Source organism: Mesitornis unicolor, unplaced genomic scaffold (assembly GCF_000695765.1).
Source record: "Mesitornis unicolor isolate BGI_N332 unplaced genomic scaffold, ASM69576v1 scaffold9917, whole genome shotgun sequence".
Classification (NCBI taxonomy): Eukaryota; Metazoa; Chordata; class Aves; order Mesitornithiformes; family Mesitornithidae; genus Mesitornis; species Mesitornis unicolor.
In genome coordinates, this window is record NW_010197084.1 from 1 (window position 1) to 20,739 (window position 20,739).

The 20,739-nt window shown below is 38.0% G+C and overlaps 1 protein-coding gene across 1 annotated transcript; it reads left to right on the top strand.

Annotated features, from left to right (window-relative positions):
• Window positions 1–2,147: 2,147 nt before the first annotated feature.
• Window positions 2,148–18,886, top strand: RECQL (RecQ helicase-like). Its single transcript, XM_010188682.1, has 14 exons — window positions 2,148–2,163; window positions 3,565–3,762; window positions 6,762–6,941; window positions 7,825–7,931; window positions 8,757–8,955; window positions 10,099–10,265; window positions 10,815–10,896; window positions 11,919–12,067; window positions 12,148–12,265; window positions 13,854–13,992; window positions 14,829–14,920; window positions 17,023–17,242; window positions 18,126–18,255; window positions 18,461–18,886. The coding sequence occupies exons 1-14, from the start codon at window positions 2,148–2,150 to the stop codon at window positions 18,647–18,649; spliced, it is 1,986 nt and encodes a 661-aa protein (XP_010186984.1). The 3' UTR covers window positions 18,650–18,886.
• The last annotated feature ends 1,853 nt before the right edge of the window (window positions 18,887–20,739 follow it).

A 20,739-nucleotide genomic window follows, 5' to 3' on the forward strand; every position in this document is an offset into this window, starting at 1 on the left:
GCCGGCCGCTTCCCCTTCTCCGCCTTTGTGGCCCCCAGCGGTCTTCGGTCCGCCCTTCCTCCGCGGCGCTGCCTGCTTCCTCTCCGGTCCGCTGAGCAGCCGGCTGCCCTGCCTGATCGTCGCTGTTCCGTCACGGGCTACTGAATCCGTGGGGCCGCCTCGCTGAAGCGGGCGCTCCTTGCGTTTCGTGCCCGCCGGTTGTGTTCGGCTTGCAGGTGGAGGGTGGTGAAGCGGCCGGTGTAAATATATCTCCCTGATGTCGATTTTGGCTGTTTTGTGGGTTTTGTTGTTGTTTTTTGTTTTGTTTTCTTTCGTTTTTCTCTCTTAATGAGGCTTTTTTTAAGGTGGCTTCTCAGAGTTTTGTCGCCGGATGGGGGATTTTTACTACTGCTAAGGTGATACACTGTGCTTATGCAATTATTGTTGGTTTTATTCCGTGAATTTAAGGGTTCTTTCTTTGAGAATACACTATGAGCATCACTCAATTCTTACGGTTGGGACAAAAGAGCTTTAATTTGAAGGCTGGGTAGAAGGCGGGATAAGAAAGCTTCCAGTGCTGAGATACTGATTTAAATCTCTGCAGGGTGAAAAGTGACGAGTCTATTTTAGTTATGGCCAGCATGTACGTGCTGAGAGGCCTCTTTTTCCCCATTAATGGACTATTTAGAAAAGACTGCAATGTGGTGAATTCACAGGAATTCAGCTGTTTTTACAGTGGAGTAAAACTGCCTAATGGACAAGATGTTTGTCCACTGTGGTTTATAAGATATGAGTTCATCATTAACAAGTTTCTTAGGAGTTGCATTTTTGAGGAATCAAATGGTAATTGGGGGTCTTTGTTGGCAGTGGGGCACAGAATCAATTCTGACGTACACTGAGCTACTTCTTTTAGAAACAGGAGCTAAATTAAAGACCTGTGGAGCTCTGGCAGCATATAGGGAAACTTCATAGGTGATTTTCATTCTCATCCATCTCCTTGGATAAGAACATGGCTTATGTTTCTGAGCTATCAGCGTAGTGGTATTTGTGAAGATTGTGTATATGGGGGAAGTAGAAGTAGCATACTGCATTTACAGTGTGTCTGTGGCATAGCTACTGATTTTTCTGGATGACTCTAGTTGCTGTGTACTTCAGGGAAATTAACGTTTCCAAATAATTTTGTGCAAGTGGCAGGTGTTATAAAGACAGAACTGTGTTATGCAAATTATGTGGGTGACCTGGACACTGCTGAGTTATCTTGTACAACAATCAACTGCTTTCTGAAGTGTGGGCCTTAAATGTATTTTTAATTATAAACTCTTCTGGCAAAGTCAGTGTTTTATTCACACAGGCTTTTTAATATCTTTTTTCCGCATGTATATAGGAACACAGTAAAATATTTGTTATGGTAAAATCAGCTTATAGTAAGGGTTTGATGATTTTTTCCCCTTTCACCTTCCTTCAGATTTGGCTCCCATGTGTATAATAATTAGTTCAGAATTCAACAAGGGTGAGAGAATATCAAGTGTCTTGAGTTTTATATTGTTAGCATATAATACAACAAAGAATGTTGTTCAAAAAATTAGACAATAAGTTGAATTCTAAGTTCATCTCCCTGGTGATCTAGTCAAAACCAGTCCCCCTTCTCTGAACCAAACTACCTTTCTACTTCCTCCTAGAAGATCCTTTAGGTGTTATGGTGGCTACTTTTCTAAGGGACATAATATAATTTGTTCAGACTTTTCTGTAAAAGTCTTTGAAGAGATTTAAAAAAAATAGGCCAAAGGTAGGTGAATGACTGGTCTATATTAGACCATTGCCTCTTGTAGAAAACCCATGAGTTGATCAAAATTCACTTTGTTTCATTTAGAAGGCTGTCAAGCTGTAGCCTTAGGAATTGTTTGTGAGTTAGTAGCTGTCCCTCTTGCAGATGGGGAAGTTCGTGTTGTCATCTAGTTGGGTATGTTTATATAGGCAGATTCAATGAACCAGTACTTAAAACTGTTCTCTTAGCACCTCCTATATTAATGAAGAATCTCTTGCAGTAAATTTGTTTAAGTTTAGAAGTATTACTCATGAAATAATTTCTCATTTATTTATTTTATCCTTAGTGACAGTTGCTTGGTTAAATAAGGTCTCCTAAGGATAACATTTGCTAGTCTCCAAAGATGACAGCTGTTGCAGGTAATCCAAAATTAGTATTCAATATGTTTATTTTGCTATCTTTTAGCTAACAGACACAGTCAACTGATGTTATTGATTGTTATTTGTATTAATTTAATGTATGCAGAAAAGAGTTTGTGGGTTATAGTTCAGATCTGAAGAAAAAGTTCTTTTACTGGATAACTTCTTGTTTCTTAGATTAAATAAAAGCAGATTTGTCAAGGAAAATACTTGGTATTCAATATTTTGGAACTATACTTAATAATTGTAAATACTTTCAACTCTTTCCTGCTGGTTAACAGTGGGCATTTAGGAAGACCTATGTCCTCATTTTGTGCCATGTGTAATGAAGATATCTTTTTCCATATCGTACATTTTTGCTTCCATAAGCAGATTTTCATATCTGCTGTGCTTGGACCAAAATCTTTTATTTTGTGGGAAGTAGGGGGTGGGAAGGAAGACATTTCTTCTTGTGCTTTTCTGACCTGGCTCTGAAATATTGATACACGCTTGGCATGCTTATGGTATGTGTTAATTATTCTTTTAATAAGATTTGATTGTAGAACACAGGTGCACAGAACACAGTTTGTTTGTAACTTGCACAGGTGCATGTAAGGATGTAAAGAGGCAAATTCCCACAGAAGATTCGTCTATGTAATTCGAGCTTTTAGGGAGTATTTGCCTCGGCTTTTTCAGCTCTGAAGAATGATTTGTGTTTGCAAAAGCTTTTGTCCTCTCTGTTCAAACCTTCACATTCAGCAGATCCTCTGCTGGTTCTGTGTGGAAGGGAGATCTGGGTGCATGAAATACAGCTTTTTGCTAATGTACTAATTTCCACCTTCAGAAGACCTTTACTTGCTGAGATCAATTTTGCTTCTCACATGTAAATGATTTCTATTAAAAATGTTCTAATGCTATGCTCACCTTGGAGTTGGCTGGAGTATGCATCTTCATTGTAACAGAGCACCTCTAATATCAGGACAGATGCAGTATACTTTTCACTACTTAACATGCATCTGCAGAAAAAAAAAATCGTTTCAAGTGTTTTCCTGGAGAGGCGCTGCTTTTGAGAAACTGGGTTGTGATTTTTATTTTCTCTGTTAATCAACACAGGCAATGATAGCGTTGCATATTTCTCATACACTGCATCAAAGTTGACAGCTTACAGTGTACCTGTGTATATATGACCTACTAACGTAAGAAATACGTTGTTAAGTCTTGCTAAGTATTCTTAGATGGCATATATAATATTAGCCGCTATGATCTTATCAGTGGGCCTGTCAGGCTGTCTTTCTCTAGATGCTTTTGGTTTGTGTTTAATTTTGTTTGTTGACAATCAACAAATGAAATACAGTATCCTTTAAAACTGGGATTAGCATGTTGCTGTAGTCTGTTCTGCGTTCACCTTGCTCTTCCCTTCAGTGCTAGAGGAGGTACTGGTTTCCATTGAAAATGAGCTGCAAGCAGTGGAGATGCAGATTCAGGAGCTTGTGGATAAACAGCAGGAACTCATTCAAAAGAAGATGAGGGTGAAGAATCTGATAAAGCAGTCCGCGGGAGACTTGGAGGCAGGTGGAAGTAAAGACACCGAAAATTCAGCCAAGGCGTGGAACAAAAAAGGTTTGCATAGGCAAATTCAAATATTCTAACATAGAAGTAAACTAATTCAGTAGGGCAAAAATGTGTTCATACAGAGTGTTATTTGGATAACAATGGCCTATTTAATTTTGTTCAGCTGGGTGACCTGCCATCTTAATTACATTGAGTAATGTTTGTGCTTAACTCCATGGACAATCCTAAACACTAATCTGAATTCTTCTGGGCAGAATTATCTCAAGAATGGCGTGTTTTAACTGATTTTATTCTTTTCTTGTTGCAAAGTCACAACTTTATTTGATTTAAGAATCCCAGAGTAAATCTGGATATATAGCAGTATTTACATTCACTGTCTATATTCTAAAAATAATTACTCTGGGTCTTTTCAGGATTTGATAATAGCAATCTTGCACTCTCACAGTTACTTCTTGATGTGTTTGTGTTTCTTCTTGCTTGAGTGGTTAGGACATTGCTTGTGTCTGCCATGTAGCCTCACCATCTTTCCAAATTATGCAAATTAGATGGATGCTGACTGCCAAAAGAAATGCAGAATACATTAGTATGGTAGAGGAGTCCAAGTGGCAAGAGCCCCATAGTGGTGTCAGGGCTGCTGGTCTTTTAAGAGTGCTGTCTTTTAAGTTAAACATTAACTGAAGTCCTCAATAGCTGATGTGTCTTGACCATGTTATGCCTAGTGAAATTCAATTCAGGTATTTTTACTATTCTTTGTTCTCCTCCTATTTTACTTCAATTTGGAAATGCATTGTTAGTTTCTGCCTGTATCTCAGAATCACAGGATGGTAGGGGTTGGAAGGTCATCTAGTCTACCCTCCATGCTAGAGCAGGATCACCTAGAGAAGATCACACAGGAACACGTGAATGTCCCCAGAGAAGGAGACTCCGCAACCTCTCTGGGCAGCCTGTTCCAGTGCTCTGTCACCCTTACAGTAAAGGAAGTTTTTCATTATGTTTAAGTTGAACATCCTGTGTTCTGGTTTGTGACCATTGCCCCTTTTCCTGTCACTGAACATAACCAAGAAGGGTCTGGTCCCATCCTCCTGACACCCACCCTTTAGATGTTTATAAGCATTAATGAGATCCCCTCAATCAGTCTTCAGGCTAAACAGACCCAACTCCCTCTGCCTTCCCTCATACGGGAGATGTTCCAGGCATCATCTTAGTGATGATTCCTGTAGAGTCCCTCTACACTGGACTCTCTCCAGTAGTTCCTTGTTCTTCTTGAACTGGAGGGCCCAGAACTGGACACAGTATTCCAGATGTGGCTTCACCAGGGCAGAGTAGAACAGAAGGATAACCTCCCTTGACCTACTGGCCACACTCTTCTTAATGCACCCCAGGATGCCATTGGCCTTCTTGATTGCAAGGGCACATTGCTGGCTCATTGTCAGCCTGATGTCCACCAGGACTCCCAGGTCCTTTTCCCCTAAGCTGCTCTCCAGCAGTTCAGCCCTCATCCTGTACTGATACATGGGGTTGTTCTTCCCCAGATGCAGTACTCTACACTTGCCCTTGTTGAATTTCATTAAGTTTCTCCCTGCCCAACTCTCCAGCCTGTCCAGGTCACACTGAATGACAGCACAGCCTTCTGGAGTGTCGGCCACTCCTCCCAGCTTTGTATCCTCAGCAAATTTGCTGAGAGTACGCTCTGTCCCATTGTGCAGGTCATTGAGGAATATATTGAACAGAACTGGACCTAGTACTGACCCCTGAGGAACAACACTAGACATGGGCCTCCAACCAGCCTCTGCCCCGCTGAGCACAACTCTGAGTTCTGCCCTTCAGCCAGTTCCCAATCCACTTCACTATCCAATCCTCCAATTCACACTGTTTAAGTTTGGCTGTGAGGATGTCATGGGAGACAGTGTCTAAAGTCTTGCTGCAGTCAAGGTAGACCACATCCACTGCCTTCCCCTCATCAGTCCATTCAGCTATGCCATCGTGGAAGGCTATCAGATTGGTCAAGCATGAGTTCCCCTTAGTGAATCCATGTTGACCACTTCTGATCATTCTTGTTTCCTTGACATGCTTTGAGATGGCATCAAGAACAAGCTGTTCTGTCACCTTTCCAGGGATGGAGATGAGGCTGACTGTAGTTACTCTGGTCCTCCTTCTTGCCTGTTTTGAAGACTGGAGTGACATTGGCTTTCCTCTAGTCCTCAGGTTCCTGAGGACTGTATCTGTACTGTATCTATACCATGTGAGGAGGTATATATTGTATGTATTCTCTTTTTTTGCTTTTTTAAAAATGAAATTAATCTTGTAGTATAATCCATATTGGTCTGTGTTTGAGAAGTGTGTTCTGCATATGTAAGAATACTGATACTTTATAATTAATGTGTTTCCTGATACATCTGAAATTTAAGTTTCTACAGTATTCTGTCTTTAAATGATACAGTCTTTAGCTTTTTATTGAAGAACTATTATGAGCATGTTGGGGTGATTATTTTGGGGAAGATTAAACCTTCCCTCCCCCCTTTTTAAATAAATGCTTATTATCTCTGGAATATATGGAAAAATGGTAGCCCTGCCTTCATTATACTATTTGTAATCACAGCATTTGTATGAGGGAAACCTTTGTGCCACTTAGTAGTGAGTGTGTTGTAGGGTTCAGTGTCTGGTTTTATTTATATTCAGTATGGGCTTCTCATTTCCATTTAATTTTGGTCTAATTGGTTAACTTGATCATTAGCACTTTGAAGCTCTTCATCTGCCTGTGAGTTTTTAGCATTATGTCACATTTATGTGCAATGAGAGCCTTTAGTCTGGAGGCGAATTGTGTTTGCATTTCATAGGGTTTTCAAAGGTCCACCTTAGAAATTAGTTTATACAGACTCAGGTTGTGTGTAGCTTTTTGTGTGCCGTTATTGAATCTTTGAACACTTTCCCAGATCTAAAATTGTATTGCTTCCAGATTTAGTTATTGTATATGTAAATTGCCCTTCGTTCTTATATTTTAACAAAGTTGGCTATGAAATGTGTTTGGGTTTTTTTTTCCTTAACAGATTTTCCATGGTATGAGAAGATAAAAACTGCACTGCAGAGCAAGTTTAAACTCCAAAAGTTTAGGTCCTTGCAACTTGAAACAGTAAATGCTGCAATGGCAGGAAAGGATATATTTCTTGTCATGCCTACAGGTGGTGGAAAGAGCCTTTGCTATCAGTTACCAGCTGTCATTTCTGATGGTATGTAATGGAAGAAAAGGTCATACATAAACAATTGATTACATTTTCTTCCTTTTATAGTTATTTGGAGAATGAACACTATACTGGTGTCTAATGTCACAGTATGGGGAAATAAAGAGCAAAGATATGGGAGAAAGATTTACCAGAAATATTTGCTTTGCTTTTTTACTTCGTTTTCTCTGAAGATGCAATAGCAGCTTTAAAATAGATGTGCCTTTTAGATGTGATTTAGATTTAAATAATTTATCTAGGTTCCTTTCAATATATTATATTATTAAACACTGAAATAACTTTTAAAAAAATTGTCACTGTTCTTTCTTTCCCTTTTAATTCAGTATACAGACTGTAAATTATTAAAGTATGGGTATCTGTTACTTATCTGCTCCACTCTAAAGTTTTAGCTTCAGATTGTTTGGTAGAGACTTCACATATTAATTTTAAAAAATAAGTATTCAGTTTTAGTTTTTAAGGATTTTTTTTTAAATAACCCATCCAATTGCATGGAAGTTTACTTACTAACAAAGACCAAATTTACCAACACCTAGCATTGCTTAGTTGTGTGGTAAATTAGCACCTCATGACACAGATGTGAATCCAACTTTTTATTTAGTTCATATTTAGTTGTTATACTCTGTTGCAGCTCAGTTGTTTGTGGTCTAGATTCTACGAGAGGGTGTGTGTCGCAGGCAGTTGATAAGAAGCATCTTTGTGACCTAGTATTTGCTTATCAGCTACCTAGAAGGGGAGTCTGCTACTGTGTATAAAGCTTAAGCTCACATTTGGCAGTTCCTTCAGAATGGGGCTGATGCAGTAGTAAAAAGTGTTAGAGAAGATACTTGTGACATATGAACTGTTCAGTTTGCACAATGATTGATTGTTGCAGGTTTCACACTCGTGATATGTCCTTTGATATCACTTATGGAAGATCAGCTCATGGTTTTGGAACAGCTTGGTATTTCTGCAACTTTATTAAATGCCTCAAGCAGTAAGGTATGTTTAACTGCTAAGTCTTCATAGTTTTTGTAGTATGTGTGCTGGCATCTTGCCTCTGTCTGTGTTATTTATGAATTCTGAATGAACGGCAGTTTTATCAACTAATACCATCCTATCAACAGTATCTTGCCAGCTACATGCAGTGATATGGATCACATGAAAAAGTATCTTGCACTCTTTTTTTTAGTGATAAGAATGTATGTAAGCCAACACCTTTCATGGAATAAATAGATTTCATGGGACTATTTACATGATGTGAAGTACCTTTGTCTGATTGTGTTGTAGATTTTTACTCAGTTTCTAGACTAAAGAGAATATTGAAGTAGGTGTTTTTCTGTCCACTAGTAACATGTTTAGCAGAGCAGGGTTTCACACATAATTATCTAACTTTAGGATGGAAAGCTCTTTGATTCAGAGACCAAGAAGCCGTTTATTTCCCAGTCTGTTATTAGTCAACTGCTTTTTGCAGTTAAATAATATCTTTTCCTGACAACTGGGAGGTCATGGTCCTTAGCTTGCATATGAAATTGAATTTGATAGGTTAGTGGCTTACTGAAACAACGTAATGAAGCAAAGGAAAACGTTCAATAGTTTGCTGCTTCAAAGTTCTGTAATGGATTTAGCAAGTATTAAAATTAACATTTTATATATAATGAACTTCTGCAAGACTAATAGTACTGGTAAATGCTATGTAACAGTTTATCTGCTTTTGTTAATTGTCCCTTACGGTTTTTAATAACCTCTTAAGAATCTTAGCACTAAGCAACTTCAGTGTGCTGTCCTAGTTCGTTCGCCTCTGATTTCTCCTTTTGTTTTCAACAGGAACATGTGAAGTGGGTTCATACTGAAATGCTAAACAGAAATTCGCAACTGAAGCTCATTTATGTGACCCCGGAGAAGATTGCAAAGAGCAAAATGTTCATGTCAAAGCTAGAGAAAGCTTATCAAGCAGGCTGTCTTGCTCGCATTGCTGTAGATGAGGTCCATTGCTGTAGTCAATGGGGCCATGACTTCAGGCCTGGTATGTTTGTTAGAAATCCAGTTTGCAGTGTTATTCAGACATCAATAAAGAAGGAGTTAGGCCTGTAGTAAAGCCATGTGCTTTCTTTGTATGTGAAGTAAACATTTAGTGTATGGCAAGTACCTGTGTTAGCTCAAGAACTTTACATTTAAATCACAAATTACTATATCCTTCCCCAGGAGCTAAGTTCATGCAAATAAGGGTAATTTCAATGTAGATTTTGCTGTCAGTATTCTGAAGAACTCCTAAATCAGTTTAATTGGAGCTTAATAAAATGAAAGTTTTTGTCTACTATCTTTAATATGGACGATACAGTCATCTTTAATCTACCACTACATGAAAAAGTGTCATTCTGTACACCACTCCTTAACACTCTGGGTGATAAAGGTAGAGCATGCTGTAAATTCATGAGATATTTTAATAGCTTCTAAAGCAAGTTGAAACAGGTGCCCCTGACTTGCAGGAAAAGAAAGTGTGCTTCAGTTTGTTTCCTATCTTGTTAGTTGTAGAATGCTGTTACTTACTGGTTACTATTTCCTTGCCTTTGAAAGAAAACCTATTTTGAAGCAACAGTAACTGGAAAGTCAACCTTTGCAGTTTTGTTAAAAAGTGATGCCTGAACAAAGAGCCATACCAGTTAGACAGGCAACATAGGATTTGCATATGGACCTCTGGCTGTATTTCTGTTCTAAGGCAGCAAGCGACTGTCAGCACTGAGTCCTTAAAATCTTTCCTTAGCACAGTGTGATCTATGTATTAAAATTCCACATTGCTCGTTATTAGCAAAGCTGTGCTTACTGAAAGCTGTTTGTAAAAACAGACCTGCAAAATTACCTGAATGTTGGTGAATGCAATGCCACTTATATTTTTCTAACTTTTTAAGAACTCTGTTGCAATATATTTTGCCTTCTGAATTGTGGTTGCTTTTATCAAATTCAATTAGAAGAAAAAGCATCTGTTTTGATAAGTGCAACCTTTTTATTACTTCATTGGCATGTACAAATTAGTTTGGTAGTAAATTGGTCAGTAATAACATTTATTGCAGTATTACCCCATTGAATGCTGTTTACATTAATATCTTTCTTAACTTTGAATCTGTGGTATGAGACATATTTTTTTTCCCCTTTTTGTTTTCTTGCTTAGACTACAAGTCTCTTGGTATCTTGAAAAGACAGTTTCCCAATACACCCTTGATTGGATTGACAGCAACTGCTACAAATCATGTTTTAAAGGATGCTCAGAAAATTTTGCATGTTCAGAAGTGCATTACCTTCACCGCATCTTTCAACAGGCCCAATCTTTACTATGAGGTATGTCTTATTACCTGTTCGTTTGACTGCATTGCAGTCATGCTATTTTCTGTAAGTTACAGCTGATTAATTTTCGAGTAGATTTTCAATTATATGTTTTAATAATAAATAACTTTACAACTGAGTGTTGGCGTTCTTTCATGACTTCATCTTGCTGAGCTTGCCATCATCTGCAAAGGAACATGGTTTGCTCTGTCTTTGTGAGCAAGGCTTAGCATGTAGGACTGTGTACAAGGGAGAGGTAGGTAGCAGGCTCAGACTACTACAACCTGCTGGAAAGTGTGTCGCATGATTACAGAAAGTTGTGAATTATTGTGTTGTACTGTATTTTCAGTCTGGGCACAGTTTCTTTTATTTGTCTTTATGGAAAAACTTGTGATTTTGTTTTTTCTTCTATGGACTTTTGAGATGTAAACTGACTGTACACCAAGAGAATATAGTAACTTTGGTTAAGTGACAGAATAGTTGTGTTTATTCAACTGGAAGAAGTAGAATATGGTAGACTGCCTCTTGACGCACTCTCTGGCATGTGTCTATTGTATTTTTGAGGTTCGGCATAAGCCTTCAAATAACGAAGATTTCATTGAGGACATAGTTAAGATCATTAATGGAAGATACAAAGGACTCTCAGGTAAAGAAAAGCTTGTTATTTTTTATAATCTTAAATGCTACAGAGATGTTTTCTAGTGATCTGAAATGTGTAGAGAAATTCTGCTTTCACCATACATTAAATATTCTGTATTAAAAGAAATGGAATTTAATAAGATCTGTACTTTGAATAACTATTTTCATTCTTCAGTGTTTAAATGCCTTTAGTTTACTTATCTCTTTTGAAGTACTGAAATATAATGTTGATGTATATAAAACAATGCTTACATAGATAAGAATAGTAGCAGTTTTTCAGATTGTAGAAACAAGGCTCAGAAAAGGTTATATGTTCTTAAATCATTCATGTGTCATTTAGTATCTGTGTATCTGGATACTTACTATCTTTAATGCTTCTTTCTCATATTTGATCATAAGATTCATTTATTATTCAATGTCCTGAATGGGTATGTGGTGGAATGAATTGTGCTTTTGTGATAAAAGCAGATCTGTAGAAAGTAGAACTTTGTGTAGTCAATAAATTATGTAGTGCAAATAAAGAGGAGAGCCGTATTACAAAGGCAACAGAACCCAGTTTCCCAGAGCAGCAGTCTATCCCTGTCTCTGCTGTGGAATTCTGTGGCTGTGCTGAGCAGCTCCCTGAGTGCAAACTGTGCTAAGATGATCAGAAGTAACATGGCTTTGTGTGTAATCCTTGACCTAGCCCAGGCTGATTTATGACAAAAAGCAGATTCATGTGAAACCTCAGGTGAGATGTCACAGGGAGCAGCACTCTCTTACGTAGGCATTAACAACCATTGTCTACCCTGCACGATGTTAGAATACTTCCATGATTATTTTTTCTTTAGCCTAAAGTCAAAGCTGATAATTGAAGTTCCATTCATGGCTACCAATACTGCAGACTGAGTAGGTACAAAGATAGTTTACTGTTTATTTATTTAGTTAGTTAGTTTTAAGCTAATAAAACTTTCAAAGTTGTTTTTAAGAATTGGGGATCAATTGGGTTTTATAGGACATTATACTAAGACGTAGTTCACTGTTGTACAGGAATCATTTACTGCTTTTCTCAGAAGGATTCTGAGCAAGTTACTGTGAGTTTGCAGAAGCTGGGAATTAAGGCAGGGACTTACCATGCAAACATGGATGCTAAATATAAGACCAAAGTTCATAAAGGATGGGCAGCAAATCAAATCCAGGTAAAGTAGATGCTTTTTGTAGACTTACATTTAAACGAATTGTGGTTTTGGTACCTGATGGTTTCTAAACCTCATTTCAGGTTGTAGTCGCAACTGTAGCTTTTGGCATGGGAATTGATAAACCAGATGTGAGGTTTGTAATTCATCATTCTATGAGCAAATCCATGGAGAACTACTACCAAGAGAGTGGACGTGCAGGTATTGTAGGAAGTGACTTCTGCAATGTAGACATTTACATCCATTAAACCAATAAACTTGTATTTTGATTTCAGTCATTTGTGCAAAGTGTCTTGTCTCTGAGACAGGTTCTAAAGTGTGTAATGCCACTCTGCCTCTGTAAGGAGGCTTTAAAGCAAATATAAACTGCATTCACGATCTCATGCGTCTCTGCTGCAATGTAGCAAAGAATGAGTACTTAGCCCTTTAATGAACATTTTTTTAATTACTTGATTTTTGTGACATCCTTGGCTTACCAGGACAATGTCTGATCAGATATATTACAGAAAGGATTTTTTTCTTTCTTTCTTTGCATAGCAACTGGGATGCATGATTTGCTCACATTATCTCTAGATAATGTCTTGTCTCTGTATGAATTTCAGTGGATGCAGAAATACAAGTAGGATGGGGAATCTGGAGCAGAGAATTTCAAAGACTGATCAATGTATAGCAGCACTACATAGCTGTTACAGCTAAAAAAACCCCAGTGTTTTGTGGTGTTTTGCTTTGGGTTTTTTTGACCTTGTTCATTATTACTTTTTCGAAGACAGATTTTAATCTGTGTGGAGGAAAGCTTTTTAAGGACCCTGAGAGGCAACTGGTTGAGATTTTAATTACGGCTGTGTGATAGAAATTGGCCTTAATGCTTAAGAAATTCAACAATCATCAAAGTTCATGGGAGTCTGCATCTGCTTACGCTAGAGAGACAAGGACTGTATAGGTGCTGAAATAGTCGTTTCACAATTCTTATCAACTTGAGGTGATTAGAGCAAGCTTTTGTGTGTTTATCAAAACTTGATTTAAATGAGATTATTCTTAGGGGAGATTAATTAAGTACCACTGCTCATTTGCCTGAACGTTTTACTTAGCTTATGAAACGTTCCTTTTTCCCCTTGATTGCCCATCCAAGTGAAGTAGTTCCTTTCTGTTGTATGTTAAACTTTTTAAAAGCTTAGGAGTTTTAGACCTTTTCTGTTTTCTGGATCTTGTAAACAGCAGGAGGGCACCCATCAGCACATCATTGGAGAGGGGAGCAGTGGGCAACAGGAAGGAAGAGTTGATCTGAGTTCAGCTATAAAAGAACCAGTTGATTTTTAAATCCAATATTTTGTTAAATCATACTTAATTCTCTATTTATTACTATTAATACCTAATAAGGTATTTTAAGCTCACAGTGTCTTTTAGTCAAGTAAGAATTAGGCTTCAAGATGTACTTCGCTAGGATTTTCCAAGAGGTGTTAGGGTGAGAAAATGGTGATTTCACTGACATTTTGTATTACATTAATATTTTATTTTAGTTGTTACAAAGTCAAAATCTTCATTGTGTAGTATTTTCAGTTTGCTTGATTCTATAGTTAAAAGTTGTTGTAAATCTATTTTATTTCTGGTCTGTATCATATTATGTTCTATTGACTAATATGTTATGCTTGATATTCTGTTACAGTCATGCATAGGGACTGCAGAAGCCCATGCAGATAGGAGTGGTATTTGTACCAGAAAATGCTATACTTAAAGTAAATGTCTTCTCAAGTTTAAAGTCCATATTTTTGTTTGTTTTAATTCATTGCAGGTAGAGATGACCAAAAAGCTGACTGCATTTTGTATTATGGTTTTGGAGATATATTCAGAATCAGCTCAATGGTAGTGATGGAAAATGTAGGGCAAGAGAAGCTGTATGATATGGTGTCTTACTGCCAGAATACGAACACGTAAGTTACTATGGTGCCTTGGTTGCTTAGTTTTTAAATAGTTTAATTTTATTGGTTGTTTTAGAGAGTATTAAAAAAAACAAATCAAAAAATAAACAAAAAAACACTGTACAAAAAGCCCCATAAAACCACCACCCACAATAAACCAAAAAGAAACCCACCACACTATAGAAGTGCTACCATTGTAACAGTGTCTTGAGTTTGGAGTCTGTGGTTTTGCTCTTGCACATAACTGAACGTTGGTGTGTTGCTTGCCAGCTTCAGGATAAGGTTCTGGAAGCAGTTATATTGAGATAAAATATCTGTGAACAAACAGTATTTGGATTTCAAATCCCATTCAGAGCAAACACTGCAGTGCTTTGTTTTTTACACTAAGGTACCAGTGTTTCATGGTCATACAGGAATCCACACATGTTTAATGCTTCATCTGCTGCACTGAGCTGTATTGAATACTTAATGGAAAACACTTGTATCTATGTTGTGGATAACTCATGTGTTAAGTGTAGCCTTTGTTGTCCTCAGTCTTAGAACTAGTTCATACTCTTCTGATTTTTCATTCTATTGGAATTGCAGATTACACTTACTTTTCTACTTTAACCAAGTTGTTCCTACAGCAGCGTTTAGTATTACCGAAAGTTCCTAGTTGATGCTATTAGAGTAACTGACAGGGAATACTGTGTTGCAGTGTTTGCTTTCTGATTTTTTTACCTGAGATAATTCTTCATGCTTGTTTTGAGATATGAACCAGGGGACCACCTTTCTGCCACTTCCGTGATTTATGACACAGGTGCATACATTCATGTTCTGTAGTCCCTCTTTGCTCCCTGTTCTTTCAGGTGTCGCCGGGTCCTCATAGCCCATCATTTTGATGAAGTATGGGATTCTGCAAACTGCAACAGAATGTGTGATAACTGCTGTAGAGAGAACTGTAAGTAAATTATTTTTGTAATTAAGGGCAGAGAAGGTTGGCTTAAAGAAATAATTAGTTTAGACAAACTGTGAGCAACTTCTGTAAAGTCGTACTGCTAGTTTCCAAGGTTCAACCTTTGTTACGAACATCAGTTTTTGGTGGCTTAGTGTTGCCAGATTCAGGGTGTTTAGCAGAATGCTTCCTGGTTTGGCTTTTTGCCTGAGGCCAAAAAATTTGGTATCTTTCAGGCTCAGCTATTCACCTGTTCCCAAAAGTGAAGCTGGGGCAAGGGGGAGATTGGCTTACCTGTTTTAAAAAGATTCTGATATGTGACGGGTTTTGTTTCAGATTTTTTGTGTGTGTGTGAAAGCTTTATTTTGAACTGTTGACACTTAGGCTCTGAGGTGGTGTAGTTTGCACATGTCTTTTTTACAATTTGCCTGGTAAAATCTCTGAGGATTTAAATGCTGCATGCTCACAAGACCTGCATGTGTCAGGACTGTGCATGACAGTCGTGAAGAACAACTGAGCACAGTAATTCAGGATTTTGCTCTGTGTTAGCCCTATCAGCACAATGTCTGTCTAGTGTGTGCTCTACCTTTGGAAAAAAGTTGGGATCATAAAAAGGAAGGCATATGGGCCAGATGCAGAGGGAGTTTGGGAGATGAGCTGCAAGAAGACCTGCTGCATGGTAAAGCAGGATGGTTTCAGCAGAACACAAGTTCTTTTGCTGCTTTGCCTACAAACATCCTGGGCAGTGTTGTTTAGCTAGCTTAAACTAAGCTTTCATGTGTGATCACTGGCTGCTTTAGCTGCCATTTTTGGTACTCATCCAAAAAGCCATAAGCCTGTGAAGACGCACAAAGTATCTGTCGCTGTACTTATGAGTGAGAGTGGTGGTTTAGATATAGGAAATCCCATGCAAAGCTAGAAAGCGCTGAAAAGAGTGCTGAGAAAAAGTTGGTCTTGGGCACCTTTCCTGGACACACAAAACCATCTTTAATTTTTTTGAGTAACAGGTGAATTCTTGTAATATGTGGAAAATACCATCTCCTCATGCTGTTCCAAAGCATTTGGATAATGCAACAATCAGCACTTGAAAAACTTAGGAACAGTTCTGTACTGAAAGCTCTTTTCATTACTAGATTTTATTTCCCTTTACATTTTTTGTGGGTAAAGTAACAAAACAAACCTCCTTTTTTTTTCTTTCTTTTTTTATTTTCTACAGTTAGTTATATCTATATAATGACACTGTTTTGCAAAATCATGCCAGTAACAATGTCTTGTTATCTTCCAGTTAGAATTGGGGCTTAGTTGAAATTTACACTGGGATCAGAGGTTGAGAAGGGTATGGAGCTTGCTTGTATGCAAGCCTTCCAGAAGCCATGTGGGGAAGTATAGTTGAAATATATCCTGTTTGCTGCTGGTTTACTCCCAAGACCTTTTTGACATATAAGCAAGGTCTGAGGAAACCTAGCAGTAGTACTAGTTTTTCAGTACTTAATTCTTAGTGTTGGAGGAGGCAGTTGGGGTAATTCTATGCCATGATCTGATCATGCAGAAACAGCATGATCATTAGGTACCACATGGATGTGTTAGTGCTCAGAATAATTCGTCATGATGAAGCTAATTTGTACAATGCAATTAATACTTTTTTGTCTGTCTCATTTTGTGCACGTCTTCAAAGAAATTTTTTCACATTCTTCAGTTCCTCTTTGCTCTCTGTTCTTTTCATAATAAATATTATAGGTGAGGGAAAAGGAATCCAGCCACAGAGTAACATAGTAGCTACCTTACAAATTTTATGCTTTGTAAATGCTTCTTTGAAATAATTTGTGTGGTTTTTAATGTTAAAATACATGTAAAAATGTTTGCAGAATTGGAGTTCTAATAGATGTGAGTTTGAGTACAAATATATCCTAATTTTACAGAGGGAAAGGTATGGCTTTATTTGTTAAAACTTAGAGCTTTGTTCATTACACATTTATAGATACACATGTAAAAGTTCATATATATATATATATATATATGTTTCTGTACACACCTAATGTATATATGGATACTATCTAAATAGCTATAAATAACTTGCTATTTAAATATTATTTCACTTTTACTTGTAGCATGTGAAAAAATGGATATAACAGGATATTGCAGGGATCTAATCAAGATACTCGAGCAAGCCGAAAATATGAGTGAGAAACTCACCCCACTGAAATTAATCGATGCGTGGTCTGGGAAAGGTGTATCAAAACTAAGGGTGGCTGAAGTTACTCCACCAAAGCACCCTCGAGAGAAACTGGAGAGAATTATTGCCCATTTACTGCTGCAGCAGTATCTGAAGTATGTAAGATTAATACTTAATGGGTTTTTTTAACATCTAGTAGTAATTTTTCTTTACTCTTGTGTTAATTCTTTGTAATATTAATAGATACATTCTGTAGTCTCATTTTTAGCCTTTATTTCAGATGCATTTAATGTATTTAAAAAACCTCAAAATATTACTGTATTTCTACTTCAAAATGGTAAAAGAAAAAGTTGGAGAAACATTTGAAAAGCTGTTTTTCTTGCTGTTTTTAAAAACCTGAAGTCTTCTGTATTCGGGTTTAATCTTTAACCTGCAGCAGGCTTCATTTTGGAGAAGTTTGCTGGTTTACAAAGTCTCATTTACATTCCATGGCTATGCAAAGCAAATGGGGTTGCCCAGATGAAGTCTTAAGTCAGGAGAGGCTGGCTAATATGGAAAGTGGTACTCAGAAATTTTAAGAAAGTATAGTGAACCTAACAGCAGTGCTTCTCTTGGAACCTGGCTGTCTGTGCGGTATGTGGTTTGTCTTTTCATACAGTTTTAAGAAATTCCAAAAATATTTACAAATCAAATATATAATCCTTTTTATTTTAATCTTAATTTTTTTGGCATCTCTTTGTACAGCTTTTTATGTTCTAAGAGGGTGAGCAGATGACTTACTACATCTTTTTTCTGCATTTTCTCCATGTACTCCAACAGATTGACGTGTGTGTGTAAAGTTCCACAAACTGAACTATGTTGAGTGTTGGCCAGACTTACTTTAAATTAAGTGCCTATCCACTTGACTAGATAAAGCAAAATCAAGCTGCTATTTGAAACATCCATCGGAAGGGTTAATGTGTCCCTTTTTTTCCCCTGCATGGTCTAGCCTGTCTTTGTCTCTATCTTTCTTATATAAAATTGATTTATTTTATGCAGGGAAGACTTCAGCTTCACAGCATTTGCTACAATATCTTACCTGAAGACAGGACCAAAAGCAAGTCTGCTGAACAATGAGGCACATGTCATCACTATACAAGGGATAACGAGCACGAAAAGTGTTTACAAGGTATTTATATCTGTACTGACTTGCTATGTAGATATCTTTTCCATTATGGCTTATTTTAATAGTTTGGTATGTGCTTAATATATTTTTATAGTAATGCAATCAACAGGATTTAAAGTAGAGCTCATTATCTTCTCTCTTGTGTAGGAACACTGAAAAAGAAGGAAAACGATGTTAGCTTTTTAATAGAATTGTTTGTAACTTACAGGACAAACCATCTCAATCTTCAAATGTGAAAGGAAGCAGAGAAAATGCTGAGGCTATTTCAAAGACTGTCCAAGATTCAGCAGTGAAGAAGTCACAGGAACGTAAACGGCCTAACTGCGGTTCTCGTGTAAAAGCAAAGAAGCTTAAGCTTCAGGCAGGTGGAGATGACCAACCAGTAATTCTTGACTGAGTTTCACAGACTACGTTTAGGATCTAATCATGTTTGCTTCTCTGTGGACAATGCATTGTGTAAGTTCAGTTTGTGTTTTAGAATGGTATTTTTTATGCATTTTTTAAATAAAAAACACATCAGGGAAACAAGTGTCTTTAAAACCCTCAAATCTAGAGAAGTCTAGTAGACAAGGGAAAAATGCTTCATATAAAAATAACAGGTGCATATCTTATACAAGCAATGATACAAGATGTAAATCATTACCGTGTTGCCTTTTTAACTCTTTTGGAAGTGTTGTGTGTAGTAACACTATTGCAGAATCATGCAGGCTGGAAGAGACTTTCAGAGATCATCTAGTCCAACCGGCTGCTCAAAGCAGGTCCAGTTGGAACAGGCTGCTCAGGGCTGTCCGGTTAAGTTTTGACTGTCCCCAAGGACAGAGATTCCACAACCCCTCTCAGCACCTGTTCCAGTACTTGACCAAAAAAAAAGTGTATTTCTTAGAACTGTTATCTCCTGTGTTGCAACTTGTCTGTTCTTTCTTGTCCTATCATGGTGTTCTTCTGAGAAGAGTCTGGCCCTGTTGCTGCTATGCTCTTCCATTATGTAGTTGAAGACAGGAAAAATCACAACAATCACAGTCTCCTCCCTGGCTTGCTTCTTTTTTAATCTGGAAGAAACCAAGTTCTCTGTTTCTGTTCTCTAAGGCCCTGCTTCTCCTCTCTGAGCACCAAGGCAGCTTGGTAGCCCTCTGCTAGACTAAATTCAGTGTATCAGTGTTTCTTTTACTGAGAAGTGCAAAACTTAACCCAGCACTCTCGCTGTAATCTCACGAGTGCTGAATACCTAGAAAGAGAGTAATTTTTCCCCAAGCTGCTGGTTACATTCTTGTTAATAGTCTACTATGCAGTTGTCATCTGTGCTGCATTTATGTTCAGCTTGTAATCTACCAGGAACCTGGGTCCTTTTCTGCAAAGCTACCTTCTGACCAGTCTGGTCCCAGCCTGTGCTGTTGTTACTCCATCCCAGGTGCAAGACTTTGCTTTTGGATTTAACTTAAGAACCAATTAGTCCAGCCTGTCTGGGTCCCTCTGAATAGCAGTCCTGCTCTCAGCACTGGTAGAGCTGCAGGTGGAAAAGGAGCCCTTTTGCATTGCTGGAAGCAAGAGGTTTCCAGCTTTCCCTCCTGTGGTAGTCTCTATACACTGCTCCTGTGAGGGTAGTTTCAAGGTATTCTCTCCTTTGCAGCACAGGGCCTGGGTGGTCCTTAGCTCCACAGCTTCTCTGAGAAAACCCTGCCAAGTTCCTCCTGGCTGCTATGCAGGCTGCTCACCTTCTCTTGCAGCTCCTTCACCCAGTAAATTTTCACTACAACCAGAGCACAGCTCCCACCAGTGAGGCTGCTATTGCCAGCCCCAGGGAGAGAAATCAGAGACTCAGCCTCCTGCAGCACCTATCCTCTGGAGCCATGTGTGGGTCAAAGCCTCTGCTGTACCCAGGGGCAGTTGTTCCAGCCCAGGTGGACATCACTATCACTGCAGTTTTGAGCAGAGATGCATCCTGTTTCTGCAGTACTTATACCCACTACAACATATTTGAGTACTTGAGTGTACTTCAGAGAAATTCAACAGGGCATTGTTACAACACTGCACTACTACTGACTTGCAGAGATTTTTGTGAAATATTCTATGTATTTGTCCCTCTAAAATGTCTGCTGCTCTTAGAACTAGATTTCTCTAGCTTGTTTTTCAAACAGAAAATTACTACTTCTGTGCTTTTCAGAAATACCTAAATTAATATTTAAAAACAAGACAACATTTCTTGACCTCAGCTTTTCCCTTTGTAAGAATTATACATCTTATATGGGAAATATAGAAACACCACCACTCAAATATTCCCCCCCCCTCCTTCCCCCTGTTGAATTGGCTTATATTCCAATTACAGAAGTGTATTCCAATTAGAAATGAATCTGGTTGTCCTAAGAAATAGTCTTCTACTCTATAAGCACTAGAACATTGGACATGATGTTCAGCTGAACTGTGGCCACTCTGCAGTAGGAGTGAGTCACAATACTCAGATACAGAATTTTCCTGCCTCCCATTTCAGCA